Source organism: Oryx dammah, unplaced genomic scaffold (assembly GCF_014754425.2).
Source record: "Oryx dammah isolate SB20612 unplaced genomic scaffold, SCBI_Odam_1.1 HiC_scaffold_9, whole genome shotgun sequence".
In the NCBI taxonomy this organism is placed as follows: Eukaryota; Metazoa; Chordata; class Mammalia; order Artiodactyla; family Bovidae; genus Oryx; species Oryx dammah.
In genome coordinates this window covers 52,641,264-52,660,040 of record NW_024070193.1, presented here as the reverse complement: position 1 = coordinate 52,660,040, position 18,777 = coordinate 52,641,264, and the positions used below count along the sequence as shown (strand labels likewise).

Here is an 18,777-nt window from a genome sequence, read left to right as displayed (position 1 = left end):
CGGTCATTGCGGTGGGCTTGCTTAGTTGCGCCAAAGCACGATTGCTGGATCTAGTCGGTGTCCCCTGCATTGCAAGGCAGATTCTTAACCACTGGACCACCAGGGAAGCCCCTCATCTTGTTCTTAATAGAACTGTATCCTCTACAGTTTTCCATTCAGTTTTTTCAAGTAATATCTCAATAATCTTTGTAAGAGGACAATTGGGGGTTTTAATGATTAAAGTGAGTATTTTATTCACTATGATTATTATTGTAGTTTTCTAGTTTTTAATTTCTTTTTTATCTTACTAATTTTGCTTCTCTCTTGCTTAAAACTTTCCCTGTTGCCTTTACTGTAAAGTCCACATAAATTGTTAAGACTTACTCTTCCAGAACTTTCCACTTACTATTTCTTATTGTATTTCCTCTCTCACTCTTTTCCAACTTTCTTGTAAACTCTGATAGCTGATTTACTTCCAGCCCTTGAAAGTGTCATTTAATTTGTTCTCTCCCATAGTCATTCTGCTTTCTTGGAAGTGCCAGTCTTAATTTATTTTTTATTGATGTGTAGTTGAACTACAGTGTTTTGTTAATTACTGCTGTACAGCAAAGAGACTCAGTTTATATATATATATGTATATTCAGTTGTATACGCTTTGCAACACCATGGACTATAGCCCGCCAGGCTCCTCTGTCCATGAGGTGATCCAAGCAGGAATACCAGAGTGGGTTGGCATTTCCTCCTCCAGGGGAATGATAGGCCAGAATAGAAGAGAGTATGTGCATTCTTTTCCATATTCTTTCCCATTGTGGTTCATCACAGCATGTTGACTGGAGCTGCCTCTGCTTTGCAGCGGGGCCTTGCTGTTTATCTGTTCAGTTTCCATGTGCTGGCCCCCACTCCTAACCTGACCCGCTCCCGCCCGTCTCCCCCTTGAGAACAAGTCTTCTCTCTCTGTCCCCGATTCTGTTTCTGTCTGATAGATAGATTCATCTGTGTCAGATTTTCGATTCCACGTGTGTGATATCACGCGGTATTTGTCTTCCTCTTTCTGACTCCGTTTGGTAGTTTGTATTTGCATCCATGTTACGGTGAATGGCATTATTTCATTCTTTTTTTATTGCTGAGTAGTATTTCTCTGTATATATGTACCACATCTTTATCCATTTCATCTGGCAATGGATATAACTCAAGTTGTTTTCATTTCTTGGTTATTGTGCACAGTACTGCTGTGAACATTGGTGTCCATGTATCTTTTTGAATTATAGTTTTGTCTGGATATATGCTCAGGAGTAGGATTGCTGGGTCACACGGTCATTCTGTTTTTAGTTTTGTGAGGGATTTCCGTACGGTTTTCCACTGTAGCTGCACCAGCTTAGATCTCCACCAGCACCAGCAGTGTAGGAGGGTTCCGCTTTCCCACACCCCTTCCAGTGTTTATTTGTAGAGAAGGTGCCAGTCTTTTGTTCACCCTGTCTTTCACCTAGTTCAGCCTAAGGCTTTCTCTAAGTTCAAGACCGTGTTCTCTCTTTCTTGAGGGTGTGTATAGGTTCTTTACACACTTTATAATTTCTTTTGTTTGTCCTGGACTTCATGTTGCATAACACAGTAAATCTAATCTTTTAAAAACTGAGGTTTTATATATATATAGTTGACACAGGTGTACAATATAATGATTTGATATTTGCACATAACTGCAAAATGATCACCACATTAAGTCTAGTTAACATCTGTCGCCACACATAGTTACAAGACTTTTTTCTTATGATGAGAACTTTTAAGATTTACTCTCAGCAACTTTTGAATATGGAATACAGTATTATTACCTATAATTACCATGCTGTGTATTGCATCCCCATAACATTTACTTTGTAACTGGAATTGTACCTTTTGACCCCATTCACCTGTTTTGCTCACTCCTGCACCTCTGGCAATCACAAATCTGTTCTCTGTACCTTTGAGATCAGGTGTTTGTTAAGTTGCTCAGTCGTGTCCGACTCTTTGCGACCCCATGGACTGTAGCCCACCAGGCTCCTCCGTCCATGGGATTCTCCAGGCAAGAATACTGGAGTGGGTTGCCTAAGATACCACATATAAGTCAGATCATAAGGTATTTGTTTTTCTCTGTGTGACTTATTTCACTTAGCATAATACCCTCAGGGTCTGTCTGTGTTGTCACAAATGGCAGTTTCATTCTTTTTTTATTGCTGAATAATTTTCATATATAACGCCACCTCTCACATTTTTTATTTGTTTTACTTCTTTGGCTGTGCTGGGTCTTAGTTGCGGCACGCAGAATCTTTTCTTGTTAGTTCCCTGACCAGGGATCAAAGCTGGGCCCCCTGCACTGGGATCATGGAGTCTTAGCCACTGGCCATGAGGGAAGCCCCCCCAATTCTTACTTTGGTCATCCATTGATAGACAGGCACTTACGTTGCTTCTGTGGCTTAGCTGCTGTGAGTAATGCTGCAGTGGACATGGTCAGTGTGTATATCTTCTGTCCAGTCTTACACTTTCATTTTCTCCAGACGAATATCCCCAAGTAGCACTGCTGGGTCATATGGTGGTTGTATTTTAAGTTTTTGAGGAACTGCCATACTGTTATCCACAGTGGCTGCACCAGTTTACGTCCCCATAATGGTGCCCAAGGTTTGCTTTCTCTCCGGATCCTCGCCGGCACTCACTTCTCGCCTTTTTGATACAGCCATTCCAGTAGGTGCGAGGTGTTGCCTCACTGTGACTTTGATTTGCATCACACTGGGGACTAGTCTTGTGGAGCACCGTTTCCAAGTGCCTCTTGGCCATTAGTGTGTCTTCTTTGGAAAAATTTCTGCTTGGATCCTCTACCCATGTGCAAACTTAATTCTTGGTTTCTTGCTGTTGGGTTGTATATATTGTATATGGTATGCAAATATTTTCTCCAAGTCAGTAGATGGCCTTTTCATTTTGTTGATGGTTTCCTTTGTTGTGCAGAAGCTTTCTAGCCTGATGTAGTTCCTTTGTTTCTTTTAGCTTTGGTTGTCTTTGCTTTGGGTGTCAAATCAAAAAAATCATTTCTAAGACCTCGGTCAAGAAGCTTACTGCCTGTGTTTCCCTCTGGGAGTTTTATGGTTTTAGGTCTTAGGTTTCAGTCTTTCATCCATTTTAATTTTTGAGGTTATAAGACAGTGGTCCAGTTTCGTTCTTTTGCATGTGGCTGTCCGGTTTTCCTAGCACCGTTTAGTGAAGAGGCTGCTCTTTCCCCGTTGTATATCTTGGGTCCTTTGTCATAAATTAATTGACCATATATGTATGGGTTTGTTCTGGACTCTGTTGTCTCATTGATCTGTGTATCTGTTTTTCTGCCAATTAGCATATATGTATGTATGTGTAGTGGGTGGGCTTGTCTTAGGTATATGTGGATTATCTGTGAATGTATACTTATGAAAGTATATTGTGTAGGCATATGTATGTCTGTGTGTGAGAACGTTCAGGGCAGAGGAAAAAAATTTTCAAAAACAATACTATATTTGGGAAACCTTGTAGTTTATAATTTCCTTCTCATGGCCCGTGTATGTATGTATTTATGCTTATTTGAAAGTGCATGAAACATAGCATTTTCTTCTGAGCTTTTCCCTACCTAACATTTAATGGTTACGCTCCCCTATTACCAAATACTTTTCATAATCACCACTTCAATGGCTGCTTAATATTCCATGAAGTTGATAAGTAATGATTTACTTAACCTTTTGGTTGCTTTTTAAAACTGTAGATAAAGCTGAAATAAATTCCTCTGTTGAATTATTTCTTTATGATAACTTCCTGAAATGGAATTACTGGATTAAATGAGAACATTTTTACAGCTCTTGATAAAGCCAGTGTTTCCAGAGGTTGTCACAGTGTAAAATATATATATATATATTCAGTATATAAGTATAAGTTTAAGTTGTACAACATGTTGATGGGGTCCCTTCATATATTGTAATGTGAGTGTCATTGCAGTGTTAGCTGGCACCTCTGCACATCATGTAATTAACATTTATTTGGGGGAATAATTAAGATCTAGTCTCTTAGAAAGTTTGGTTTTATTACAGTGTTGTTATCTATAATCACTATATTGTTGATTAGATCTCTAGGACTTATTTATATACTAGTTGCAAATTTGTACCCTTAAAACAATCTCTCTTCTGTTCCCCCACCCCCAGACTCGAGCCGCGTCTTTCTGAGTCTGGCTTTCCTTTCGGGGCCACATATAAGTGATACTGTACAGTGTTTGCCTGTCTCTGACTTATCTTAGCAGTGTCCTCAGAAACCGTGTTGTCACAGATGGCAAGGCTTTCTTCTTTCTCACGGCTGAGTGATGCTCTGCTGTGTGAGCAGGCCACGTCTTCCGCTGTGAGTCCGCCGACAGGCCCTCAGGTGTTCCCAGGTCTGGGCTGTAGTCAGTGATGCTGCGGTAAACATGGGCGTGTGTACACCTCTTCAGTATCCTGCTTTCATTTCGTATACTCAGAAGTGGAATTGCGGGATCATATGGTAATGCTATTTAAAATTGTTCCAGGAACCTTTCATATTGTTTTCCGAGGTGGCTGAACTAATTTACATTCCTGCCAATAGTGTACAAAGGTTCCCTTTTCCCCACATCCTCACCAACACTTGTTTTATTTTTTTGATGACATTGGTGTACTTTTTTCTATTTTTTCTTTGTTTTCAAAACAAATTTCCCTTCTAGCTTTTTATATCCGCCCCCCACTTTTCTCCCTTTCTTTGGGCTAATTGTGTTTTCTTTAGCTTCTATAATTTGGACATTTAGGTCATTAATTTTCAGCTCGCTTATCTAATAATAGGTAAGTTCTGTGGGCAGTAGTCTTAAAGCTCTATTTTTGTTGAATTACATAGGTTTTGAAGTTTAGTGTTTTTTGTTTGTTTACTGTTCAGTTTCAAATATTTATCAATTTCCATTATTGCTTCTTTGATTCATGTATCATTTTTTCTTAAGATTTTTTTTATTGTAAACTATAATATATAGTTAGAGAACCATACAGACCACAATTATTAGACAAAGGCCCTGGTAGCCATCACCTCGGTCAATAAGTAGAACTTCTTCGGTCACCAGAGAGGCCCGTCCGTTTCCCATCCGAGTCATGACCACGTCCCTCTCCAGGAGTAACCCTTCCTTGACTTTTGTAGCGGCCACTCTGCCTCACTGCTCTGTGGATTTGCCGCCCATGTGTGCCTCCCTGGTCATCATGGTTTAGTCTTGCCTATTTGTTTGGTTTTCTTCCATGGGTCTATAGCTTCGTTCGACAATTGGCAGTTAGTTCTCATCCACAGTAGCTATCTCTAGGTTTTAAACAGTGGTGACAGGTAACACAGTAACCAGTGTATAGAGCCTGTTTGTTGAATCTGCGTCTTCATTATGTTCTCTGGACAACCGCACGAGCATGCCATGTGGGACATTCCTTATTCCTTTGGCCCAGAGAGCTTTATTGAACCGGGTGTCAACATGCACATGTGGAGTCCCTGTCTCCTTCATGGCAGATTTCTGGGTTTCTTTGACCGAGGGTCATGCTTCTTAAGACCCATTCCGTGGATGCACTTGTGAATATTGATGGTGTATCCTCTGGCCACCACCTCACAGATGGTGGACCAGCCCTGTTTTTTTCCTTGTCACCCTTCTTTGTGGAAGCCATCAGACTGAGCTGGGGTTGGGAAAAAGCTAGTCTTGCCCATTTAATAAATCTTCAAGTGTCTGATAATCAACAGGTTTCTTGTGCATCTCTTTTCTGTTCCATACATCTTATCTGTTGAGTAACTTGGGTTATTTGACATATAGCTGTTTGCACCATCTGGGTTTTGCTAGTTGCATCCTCATGGTGCAATGTCAGCATGTTTCCTTCATTTTTATTTCTTGGAAATTGACAGCAGGATCAGAGGACTTTTCAGATTCAGGTTCAAGCCCTTGGGCTATGTGGTGAATGTGAGACTGTGGCAGTGTGTTCTTTGATTAGGAATCACGTAATTTCCGGTTTCCTTTTGTCAGTTGCTTATATTTGTGTTTGCTTATTGCCTAGATTATGAACTTATTGGGGTTACAAAATGATGATACTCTGATTCTTTTTCTTCATTTATTAATTGGAATGCTTTTATAAAGTGTTACTTACCTTCACTTCTATTTGATTACACAGTGCTAGTGATTGCAGCCATGAAATTAAAAGATGCTTACTCCTTGGAAGAAAAGTTATGACCAACCTAGATAGCATATTCAAAAGCAGAGACATTACCTTGCCAACAAAGGTCCGTCTAGTCAAGGCTATGGTTTTTCCTGTGGTCATGTATGGATGTGAGAGTTGGACTGTGAAGAAGGCTGAGCACCAAAGAATTGATGGTTTTAAACTGTGGTGTTGGAGAAGACTCTTGAGAGTCCCTTGGACTGCAAGGAGATCCAACCAGTCCATTCTGAGGGAGATCAACCCTGGGATTTCTTTGGAAGGAATGATGCTAAAGCTGAAGCTCCAGTACTTTGGCCACCTGATGCCAAGAGCTGACTCATTGGAAAAGACTCTGATGCTGGGAGGGATTGGGGGCAGGAGAAGAAGGGGATGACTGAGGATGAGATGGCTGGATGGCATCACGGACTTGATGGACGTGAGTCTGAGTGAACTCTGGGAGTTGGTGATGGACAGGGAGGCCTGGTGTGCTGCGATTCATGGTGTCGCAGAGTCGGACACGACTGAGCAACTGAACTGAACTGATAGTTTATATAGGAAAGGCAGGATAATCGCTTGACATTCCTTCCCTTAATTTACCAGTTTTCAAAATAATTAAATATGTGAAGTATGACATTTGGGAAACAAAATATTTTCATAATTTCAAATAATCTCCCACAAGATACATATTAATTACAAAGGGGAAAATGGTAACTTTATAATAGGGCAGTCTGGCAGAAATCATGACCGAATGATCGAAGTAGGCATCACCAGTAACAGGACAGGTGGACACCAGATGCCTCCTGATGTGGTGCCCAAGAGCACAGAGCCACTGCTGGGGCACTCCTCACAGCAGTGTGTAACTGAGTGTGATCATGAGGAAACATTAGCAGGACATTCTACAGAGACCTTTATGCTTCAGAAATAGCAAAGTCATGAACGATAAAAACTGAGAAAGTGTTTCAGATTAGAAGCGACTGAAGAGACGTGACAGATAAATGCAGTATGTGGTCCTGGGCCAGGAAAAAAAAAAGATTTTCTTTTTAGGGCCATTAATGGGACGATTAACAGGTTTTTTAATACCATCCATAGATTATAGTGTTGTATCCATGTTAATTTCCTTGCTTTGTTAACTCTATTGTGTTTTTGAAAAATAAAATAACCTTGTTTTAGGAAATATTTGAGTATCTTAGGGGTAAATGAACATTGTGTCTGCAATGTACTCTCAAGTATTTCAGATATAATTACACACATGTAATTAATATGTCAGACCCAAATGGTTTCATTGGTGAACACTGCTGAACACAAGAAATGATATCAGTTCTCAACATTGTCATAAATGGGAGCAGAATAATTCCTAACTAACTCATTCTGTGAAGCTGGCATTAGCCTATACTAAAACCAGATAAAGAGGTTATAGAAAGGAAAAGTACAGGAAGGACTTCATGTGGCCCCGTGGTTAAGAATCTGCCTGCCAGTGCAGGGGACACGGGTTCAGTCCCTGGTCCAGAAAGGTCCCACATGCCGCAGGGCACCTGAGCCTGTGTGCCACTGAGCCTGCGCTCCTAAAACCCTGCGCTCTGCAGCAAGAGAAGCCCCTCAGTGAGAAGCCTGCACATCACAACTAGGGAGCGCCCCCACTCGCCGCAACTGGAAAAGCCGTGTGCAAGAAAGACCCAGCGCAGCGAAGATGAAAATAAACAAAAATGTTTGAAAAAGGAAGGAAAAGTGCAGAACAATTTCTATCATGAGAGTAGATGCAGAAGTCTTCACCAAAATATTAGCAACTCAAATTGAACAATGTACAAAATGAATTATGTACTATAACCAAGTGGGATTTATTTCAGGCTTGCGAGGATTCTTCAACATTCAAAAATCAAATAAGCTATCACATCTATGATCTAACAAAGAAATCATATGGTTGTATCAGTAGATGCAGAAAAAGTATTTGGCAAATTTTAACACTCATTCATGATTAAAACTATCATAAAACTGAAAATAGAGGGGAACTTCCTCAAGAATATTTATACAACAACCTTGAAGTTAACACTATATTTAATGGTGAAAAAACTGGATGCTTTACACCTGACATCAGAAACCAGAAAATGATGTCCCCTCTTACCATTCCTGTTCATCATAGTACTACTGGAAATCCTACCTAATATAATTAAATAAGAAAAGAAAAGGTATACATTGGGAAGGAAGAAATAAAGCTGGTTTGTTTGTAAATGACAATGATTGTATACATAGAAAATTCCCAATAATTGACAAAATATTCCTGTAATTAATAAGCAGTTATATAACATCACAGGATACAAGGTTAATGTGCAAAAGATAACTATTTTCCTATTGCCATTTCTCATATTGTTTAGCAGCAGTGACCAACTCCAAATTGAAATTGAAAACAATACCATTTACATTAGACTCAAAAAATGAAACACTTGAGTATAAATCTGTCAAAAGATCTATATGTCAAAAGATCTATATGGTGAAAACTCCAAAACTCCAGTGAAAGAAATCAAAGGTTTGAAGAATTGAAGAGATGTTACATATTAACGGAAAAGAAAACTCAATATTGTTAAAATGTCGATTCTTCCCAAATTGATCTATAGAATCAACACAATTCTGATAAAATACCACTGAGTTATTTTTGTGGGTATTGACAAATCCATTCTAAAGTTTATACAGAGAGGCAAAAGGCTCTGAAAGGCCAATATACTCCTGAAGAACAAAGTTTGAGGATTAACACAACTGACCTACAAAGACTTAGTTTAAAGCTTTAGTAATCAGTTCAGTGTGGTATTGGTGAAAGAATAAACAGCTCAGTGGAACAGAATACAGAGCCCAGAAATTGAGCCACACAAAGTCAACTGATATTTGACAAAGGAGAAAAATCAATTTAATGGAGAAAATAACATCTTTCTTTTCAACAAGTGGCATGGGAATAATAGACCTTACAGCTTTCACAAAAATCAACTCAAAATGAATCATAAGTAAATATAAAACCTGAAACTATCAAACTTCTAGAAGGAAGCATCGGAGAATATGTGGGTGACCTTTGGTTTGACAGTGAGTTCTAGCTACAATATCAAAAGCATGATCCATGAAAGACAAAATTGACAAGTTATTAAAACTTCTCTGAGAAGGACATTGTTAATAGAATGAAAACGCAAGCCACAGATTGGGAGAAAACATTTGCAAAAACTATAATAAAGGACTGATGTCCACAATATACCAAGAGCACTTAAAATCCCATAAGGAAATAACCAATTTGAAGAATGGGCAAAAGATCTGAACAGACACCTCACCAGAGAAAATAAACAGATGCAATGAGCATATGAAAAGATGCTTAATATCATAATATCATTCAGGAACTGAAAGTGAAAATAAAATGAGATATTGCTGTACATGTAATAGAATGGTAAAATTTAAAAACCTGTCAGATGTTGGCAAGATTCAGAGCAGCAGGAACTCTCCTTCATTGCTGGTGATTCAAAACAGTATAGCAACTTTGGAAGACAGTTTGGCCGTCTCTTACAGCTAAGCGTAAAGTTACATATCCAGCATTTATACTCCAACTGAGTGGAGAGCACTCACCTGTGTTACACATATTTATATGTGTATTATTCATAATCACAAACCTGGAAGCTACCAGGATGTCCTTATATAAATGATTGGATAAACAGAAGCAGAAGATATTAAGAAGAGGTGGCAAGAATACACAGAAGAACTGTACAAAAAAGATCTTCATGACCAAGATAATCACGATGGTGTGATCACTCACCTAGAGCCAGACATCCTGGAATGTGAAGTCAAGTGGGCCTTAGAAAGCATCACTACAAACAGAGCTAGTGGAGGTGATGGAATTCCAGTTGAGCTATTTCAAATCCTGGAAGATGATGCTGTGAAAGTGCTGCACTCAATATGCCAGCAAATCTGGAAAACTCAGCAGTGGCCACAGGACTGGAAAAGGTCAGTTTTCATTCCAATCCCAAAGAAAGGCAATGCCAAAGAATGCTCAAACTACTGCACAGTTGCACTCATCTCACACGCTAGTAAAGTAATGCTAAAAATTCTCCAGGCCAGGCTTCAGCAATACATGAACCGTGAACTTCCAGGTGTTCAAGCTGGTTTTAGAAAAGGCAGAGGAACCAGAGATCAAATTGCCAACATCTGTTGGATCATGGAAAAAGCAAGAGAGTTCCAGAGAAACATCTATTTCTGCTGTAATGATGATGCCAAAGCCTTTGACTGTGTGGATCACAATAAACTGTGGAAAATTCTGAAAGAGATGGGAATACCAGACCACCTGACCTGCCTCTTGAGAAACCTATATGCAGGTCAGGAAGCAACAGTTAGAACTGGACATGGACCAACAGACTGGTTCCAAATAGGAAAAGGAGTATGTCAAGGCTGTATATTGTCCCCCTGCTTGTTTAACTTCTATGCAGAGTACATCATGAGAAACGCTGGGCTGGAAGAAGCACAAGCTGGAATCAGGATTGCTGGGAGAAGTATCAGTAACCTCAGATATACAGATGACACTACCTTTATGGCAGAAAGTGAAGAGGAACTTAAAAGCCTCTTGATGAAAGCGAAAGAGGAGAGTGAAAAAGTTGGCTTAAAGCTCAACATTCAGAAAACGAAGATCATGGCATCTGGTCCCATCACTTCATGGGAAATAGATGGGGAAACAGTGTCAGACTTTATTTTGGGGGCTCCAAAATCACTGTAGATGGTAATTGCAGCCATGAAATTAAAAGACGCTTACTCCTTGGAAGGAAAGTTATGACCAACCTAGATAGCATATTCAAAAGCAGAGATATTACTTTGCCAACAAAGGTCCGTCTGGTCAAGGCTGTGGTTTTTCCTGTGGTCATGTATGGATGTGAGAGTTGGACTGTGAAGAAAGCTGAGCGCTGAAGAATCGATGCTTTTGAACTGTGGTGTTGGAGAAGACTCTTGAGTCCCTTGGACTGCAAGGAGATCCAACCAGTCCATTCTAAAGCAGATCAACCCTGGGATTTCTTTGGAAGGAATGATGCTAAAGCTGAAACTCCAGTACTTTGGCCACCTCATGGGAGGAGTTGACTCATTGGAAAAGACTCTGATGCTGGGAGGGATTGGGGACAGGAGGAGAAGGGGACGACTGAGGATGAGATGGCTGGATGGCATCACCGACTCGATGGACATGAGTTTGAGTAAACTCCAGGAGTTGGTGATGGACACGGAGGCGTGGCATACTGCGATTCATGGGGTCGCAAAGAGTCGGACACAACTGAGCGACTGAACTGAAACAATGACACAGCCATACAGTGGAATATTATTCAGGAATAAAAAGTGATTAGCTGTTGTCTGACTAAAAGATACAGAGACATATGTATGATGAAGAAAGCTAATCTGAACAGTTACAGACTGTGTGACTCCAGTTATATGACAATCTGGAAAAGGCCAGTGGTTGCCAAAGATTCATGAGGAAGATAGGTGGGATTAACGGGACAAGCAGAGGTGATTTTTAGGGGGTAAATTCTTCTATATGATACTATAAAGTGAAGTCGCTCAGTCGTGTCAGACTCTTTGCGACCGCATGGACTGTAGCCTTCCAGGCTCCTCTGTCCATGGGATTTTCCAGGCAATATACTGGAGTCGATTGCCATTTCCTTCTCCAGGGGATCTTCCCAACCCAGGGATTGAACCCGGGTCTCTCGCTGTAGGCAGACACTTTACCATCTGAGCCACCAGGGAAATCCATATGATACTATAGTGGTGGATATATTTCATCACGCATTTGTCAAAAGCCATAGGACTGTACGATACAGATAGTGAACTTTGTCATAAACTGTGGACTTTAGTTAATGACAATATATCCATATAAATTCATTAATTATATTGTTACCACACTAATGCAGGATGTTAATAGTAGGGGAAACTGTATCTGTGCACGTTTCTTTCTCAAGATGGCAATAATACATGGGAACTCTGCTCTTGTATTTAATAAATTTTTAAAAGAGGAAATAAGCATATGTTAAAGAAATGCTGTTAAAACCATGTATTTTATACATGTGCAAAACATATTTTATAGGGCATAGCAGAGTAACTTTAGAAAACTGAAAAGGCAAGGGGAAGCCCTGTAGTAATAATCGTCTAGTAATGAATGATTATGAGTCTGCGTGAACTCCAGGAGCTGGTGATGGACAGGGAGGCCTGGCGTGCTGCGAATTCATGGGCTCGCAAAGAGTCGGACGCGGCTGAGCGACTGAACTGAATGAATGATTAAAGAATGACAGCTTTTTCTGAGATGGGACTGAGAAAAAGATGTCTTTCATGACCACTGTAGGTACTAGAGACATTCACAGCCACTCCGGTAAGGCAGGAAAAAGGATAAAAGTATGATCATTGAAAAGGAAGAAAGAAAATTTTCATTGTTCTCAAGTGTATTGGTTTTGTTTGTAGAAAATCCTTAGAATATATAAATGAATTTGGAAATGTTGCTATATGCAAGTAGTATATGAAAATTAACTATATACTAGCAACAATTAGAAAATGACATTTTAAAAATTCCATTTTAATAGTAACAACATCAAATAGCTGGGAGGAGAGAGCAAATCTAAAACTGAACAGCATCTATGTGGAGAAATACAAAAATTACTATGAGATAGTAAAGAAGTCCTAAATAAATAATGGAGTATATCATGTTTGTGGGTTGGAAGACTTAACCACTGTAAAATTTTATAGACCCCAGAGTGTCTATAAATCCAGCATAATCCCAGTAAAATTTTATAAATTTTTTTTGTGAAATTTGATATGCTGATTCTAAAACACAAGCAGAAATTCAAAAACTGAGAGTAGCCAAGAATAACCAACATAATCTTGATGAAAAAAACAAAGTTGAAGGACTGAAGTTACTAGACATCAAGATCTTTAAGGTTCATAATTAAAACAGTCTTACTGCCACAGGCCGACAGACCAGTGGAGCAGAAACACATCCACTCCTGTATACCCCTGTGTGTATTTATTTGTAACCAAGTTGTCCTTTCAGGGCTCTTCTAACAAAGGGTGGTTATCACATTTGAGGTAGGAAGCAATTTCCAAAAAAAAAAGTTTTGAAATTGTTCATAGTTACTTTCTGTATTTAAGTTGATAGGAACTGTCTTTTCTTGGAAGCATGCCCAAGCTTTCATTTAAAAAATGGAAAATGTTAGGTTTTGAAGTTTGATGCAAATTGAGTATTTAACCTCTTCTTTAAAACTCTTACCCCTTGAGCTAACTCTGCTTCTGTTGCCAATGTCCCAGGCTCTGTCATTCAGGGCATTCATTTTCTTCATTGAAACGTGATTCAGGAATTTGGCTTCCTGGACAGTTGGGAGTGGTAGCATGCCTGCGTGTGCAAATGCAGCTACATGTGATGGTGGTGTGGGGAGGTTAGGATAAAGAGTGAAGGCCGTGTGCTTCTCCATCAGCAGCTGCAGCGCTGGGCAGTGAGCACAAGATAAGAGCGTAAACTTGTATTCCCACTGTTGGCTCTCACTTGCGTCTGAACGTGTGAGTTAGTGTGAGTCTAGCTTTAGTGCAGTTTCCATACAGCATGCTTGTTCAGCTCAGGCTGCCTCATCTGCTGTGCAGTTGAAGAGCATCCAGCCTAATCCTGCGGGAACAGTGGCTGTATCTTTGTGTAGCATCACGGCCATGGGCTGTCAAGCTGCACTCCGTGGGTTCAAATTCTGGCTCTGCTCTTTCTATCTGTGTGGCCTTGGGAGAGCATAATAGCACCTCATAGCATTGTTGTGACAATTAAATGACTAACGTAAACAGCGGCTAGCATATAATTTTCAAGCACACGGTTATCAGTGTTGTTGTTATAACCGAGAGGTGGTAGAGTGTGTGGTCTCCACGGTGGCACATTGTTGAGGAATGTTTTCAAGGGAAAGTTAGCTAACCCCTTTCTGCCTTCAGCTTGTAGTCTAGAACGGGTGCTGCTGTGAAACATGACCCACGTGTAGCATTCCCATGCCTCTCTCTCTGGTCTTGGCCTTTCAGTGAGCTCATGATCAGTTGTGGTCATTGGGGAATGGTCACAGGGCAGAGAACACAGACATTTGAGTTGGTGGGGCAAGACATGCCACCATGGAAGCAATGTATTCTAGGTGTACAGACACCCTGAAGTATGTTTATTATATGTGTGTGTGTATTTGGTACACATCTTTCCCGACCAGCATTTTCCTATGTACAAAGTTGCATTGAGTCTTTTAAGATTAACGCAGCCCTTATGCTTCTCTCCTTTGCTTTTCCCTGGAAAGTGACAGGGGTCTGCATAGTAGAACAGTATCTGCACCATCACAAGCCCTGTGGTGCTGCTCGTGGGCGCTTTATTGTAGGCCAATGCTCTGGTGGTCTGTGGACCTACTGTCTTCCCCAAGCCTGTGGATTTTCAACTCACTGCTGATTGTTACCTTTGAAGAGTTTTAAAGAACTTTACAGGTGGCTGTTTGCCATCTCTCTTTCCTCCCCATTCCACACACACACAGGCACAGACTGTCCCACTTAACTTCCGGTGCTGTGGGGGTTGAGACCCTATTGTACCTGACTGCATCGCCATTCACTCTTCCTCTCCCAGGAAAGCTGCTTTTTTGTTTTCAGCTGTTACTGCTGAGCGCTGAGGCACATGCAACTATTATACTGCGCTGTCGTCAGCAACTCAGCTCTGCTGCCAGAATGTCCGGCGCTCTCTCCAACCCTGCCACGCTGACAGTGTCCACTAGGTTTTAGGTTACTTCTCTCTTCTTTTCTTTTTCCCTGTCTTTCCTATCTTCTATAGCTTCTTGGCTTTTGCTCAGGAAAAACTGGTCATTTATAGACCTTTCCAGGTAATGAGCTCCATTTTTCTGCCCTGTGACAAATACATAAAAGCAAGTGGGTTTTATCGTGGAGCTTTTCTTGGCCATACTGTTTGAGCCTCAGGCACCTGAACCCGTTTGGTGTGTCTCCTACCAAAAAGGGAGTTTGCACTTGTGTTAGGGGCTTGCTCTCACTAGGCTCAGTGTGTGGCAGGTGAGATTGGTCTTTGAATAGAACAAGTTATGATCTACTGTCCCATGTCTGTGATTTAGAACAAGAGAAATAAAAGTTTAATGAGTTCTAGTTTAAGGGAATTTGTGTAATGTTTCTAGAACAACATGGGAATGTGCAAACATTTAATATTTCACAGTAGTGAGGGAAAATTACAGTGCTCTTGTGTATTATGAATTGAGAAATCTTGAAAAAGTTATTAATATGCAGATGGCACACTAGATTTTATCTTTCAACTATAGATATTCTAAAATGTTAATACCATCTCACTTTTGTGCTTTTCCCCCTTTCTTCCTAGAATATTTTCCTTCTTGGATATAGTAACCTTGTGCCGATGTGCACAGATTTCCAAGGTAGGATGTTAACCAGGTTGGTAACCAAGAAATAATCATGTAAAGTAATTAGCCTCCAATTAAAAGAAATAAGTAAAAAAGAAATAAATTGTAAAAAATAATCAAGTATTGTTAGAATGGGGATGAGTTTTCACTCAAGTAAACAGTTAAAAATTAAAATATCTTTTATATTTAACATAACAGTATTATCATAATTCCACATTTGATTATTGACTTAATATCTATCAAGAATAAATGTTTGGAAATAGAAAAGTTGAATCAAGACTTTTTAACAATCTCAATAAATTTATCTTTTTCACTCTAATCCCTCCCAACCTCCCAGGCTTGGAACATCTTAGCCCTGGATGGAAGCAACTGGCAAAGAATAGACCTTTTCAACTTTCAAACAGATGTAGAGGTAAGTTAACCTGCTTTAGACTAAAGATTTTTTTAAAAGATAAATCAACTGCTCACTCTTTCCTGCCCTTTAATTTACTGCGTTTAGATTTACTATTACGCCGCCAAGGTGGGATAGAGAAGAAAAACACCTGGGAGGTATTTGCATACTTCAAGACCAAAATTCTGCTTGTGCTTTACTCTTTGCTTTATCAGTGATAGAATTTTACTTTACCCCTTATTCATGTTTACAGTCTGAGCTTTACCACTCAGCTTTCCAAAGCCTCACCCCTGTATCGTTAAAACTTGGTTCAGTGCTTTAGTCTTAGGAGACTCTTGACAAGTATTTATTGACCTGAGAACTCCGCTGAGAATTCTGATTCAGCACTGGGAATGGAGAAATGGCAGAGGCACGAGCCCAGGAGGGAGGCTGGAGATAGAGACGTCCCTCCAGCTCAGCCACCTAAGGCATGTACTCTCTCAGTGCCTTGGTTTTATTATTTACAAAGTAAGGAAGGGAAGTAATCTTCAGAGCCTTTATAATTCCAGGATCCTGGTGTATTTACCTGGAAATATGTAAATGTCTTCATTTAAGAATGGTAAACCACCTGGAGAAGGAAATGGCACCCCACTCCAGTATTCATGCTTGGAAAATCACATGGACAGCGGAGCCAGCCCGGTGGGCTATAGTCCATGGGGTCACGAAAGAGTTGGACATGACTTAGCGACTAAGCGATTAAAGAACAACCCTGTTCAATACTGCTTATTCCCCCACTTGAGAGCACAGTGCTTGTGAATTCTTAGGCAATAGCAATTAGATATTTTCCTGCTTAATCTGAATACAGTTGAGCCTTTCTAGAATTGGGAGTTCTAATTTGTGTCAAATTAACCAAATATGGAATGTAAAAAAATATGCAAAGCTCCCTGGGTTAAAGATTCAACCTGGCAAACGGTTAGTAATATAATGTCACTTTTCTTCTGAGTCCTTTGATTATATCTGCCAGTTAAACTAATAAAGAAGCTATTAATAAACTATTAATAAAAAAAGAATGGTAAACCAGATCAAATGAGAAAATTTTTCTTAAAACAACTTTAATATTAAATACGCTCTTCTAACCAAAAAGAAACAGGGAAGTGATAAAGAGTACTACGCATAGTAACTGTCTAGAGTACTATTTTAAGGGTCTGGAGATGCTAAAGTTTTATTATCTGCCCATTGTTAGTAAAACCTTACTGATTTCTAGTTTAGTCAACTCAGTGTAGTGGAATTGTGTTTTAAATCAGTTGCTCATGTAGCGTGTTCACATGTTTTTATTATATATTTTGTGTCTTTTTTAATGGATAAGGAAATATGTTTAACAGGGAAATAGTGTTACCAAGAACTAATGGCCAGATGTGGAGGCCTGTCCCCTCCTTCTCTGGGCACTTGCTGCTTGCCTGTCTCTTTGTGGGTGTTCAGTCGCTCAGTCGTGTCCGACTCTTTGCGACCCCATGGACTGCAGCACGCCAGGCTTCGCTGTCCTTCACCATCTCCCAGAGTTTGCTCAGACTCGTGTCCATTGAGTCGTTGATGCCTGTCCTGGAGCCGTCTAACCCAGTGAAGCGGACGCCGCTGCAGGAGGCAGGGCTGAGCACAAGGTTGACCACACTCGGCCTCCGGCCTCCACGCAGGTTGCTGTGCTCTGAGCTTGGCAGGGGGCAGGGGCCTCAGGCTTTCCCAGGCTCCCTGGAAAGATAAACACTAGTTCTTGGCTTGAACTCTGGTCCGTGAGTCAGGAGTTGTTTAAAACTCCTTCTAGGCTTAATGATTACAACAGAGCCCCTCCCAAACATGCTGACATACATTTCCCCTTCTAACTGATAATCTATAGAGCTTTGTTCATTGTGTTTACTTAGCGATGTTGAGGAGAATATTAAATTCTAAATTTTGTGGTCATTTCTTCTGGGCAAAGGAGAGTCATTGTTTTAAAAAAAAATTGTAAGCATTTTTTTCCTGTGGGTGTGTTTTTTTTTTTTTTTTAAATCATCTCTTCAGTTTTCTTTGATTTTTCCAAACTGCAACTTTTTGGAAGGCACATAAAAAGCTTTTCAATTCAGATATTAAAAAAGTACTATTTCAGGACTTCCCTGGCAGTCCAGTGGTTAAGACTCTGTGCACCCAGTGCAGTTCCCTGGTTGGGGAACTAAGATCCTGCATGCCACACAGTGTGCCATGGAAAAAAATGCTATTTCATGTAAATATCACTACCTTGTACATTATTTGATCTCACTATTTTAGCTGACTGCAGCTGTATAAACGCATTGCAGAAATACTTGAGTACTTCCACTAAAGTGAAAGTGTTAATTGCTCAGTCATGTCTGACTCTTTGGAACCCATGGACTACAGCCCACCAGGCTCCTCCGTCCATGGGATTCTCCAGGCAAGAACACTGGAATGGGTTGCCATGCCCTTCTCCAGGGGATCGTCCCAACCCAGGGGTTGAAACCAGGTCTCCCGCACCAGGAAAGCCCCACTTCTAAAGGAGACCAGGTCATGGCTCACCACACACGTAGAGAGCTACCTGTGAAGAATATAGTCTAACACTAATTAGTCCCCACTTTGGGCCAGCACTGTGAATCCAGGTTGGATTCTGAACCAAGTATGGGGCCTCCCGTAGACAAGTAACGGGTCTTTCCCTTCTAGGTCAGTCAGTGAAGACTCTGCCTGCAGTGTAGGAGACCTGGGATTGATCCCTGGGTCGGGAAGACCCTCTGGAGAAGGGAATGGCGCCCCACTCTAGTATTCGGGCCTGGAGAATCCCATGGATAGAGGAGCC

General features: G+C 40.5%; 1 protein-coding gene and 1 pseudogene across 1 annotated transcript in view; one reads left to right on the top strand and one right to left on the bottom strand.

Moving 5' to 3' along the window:
- Positions 1-18,777, top strand: part of FBXL2 (F-box and leucine rich repeat protein 2) — an 86,903-nt gene that overhangs the window by 33,586 nt on the left and 34,540 nt on the right. Inside the window, exons 3-4 of the mRNA XM_040246308.1 lie at positions 15,532-15,586; positions 15,909-15,983. Coding sequence (XP_040102242.1) covers positions 15,532-15,586; positions 15,909-15,983 — 130 coding nt within the window. The remainder of the gene's footprint in view (positions 1-15,531; positions 15,587-15,908; positions 15,984-18,777) is intronic.
- LOC120868437 lies at positions 5,276-5,691 on the bottom strand (annotated as a pseudogene).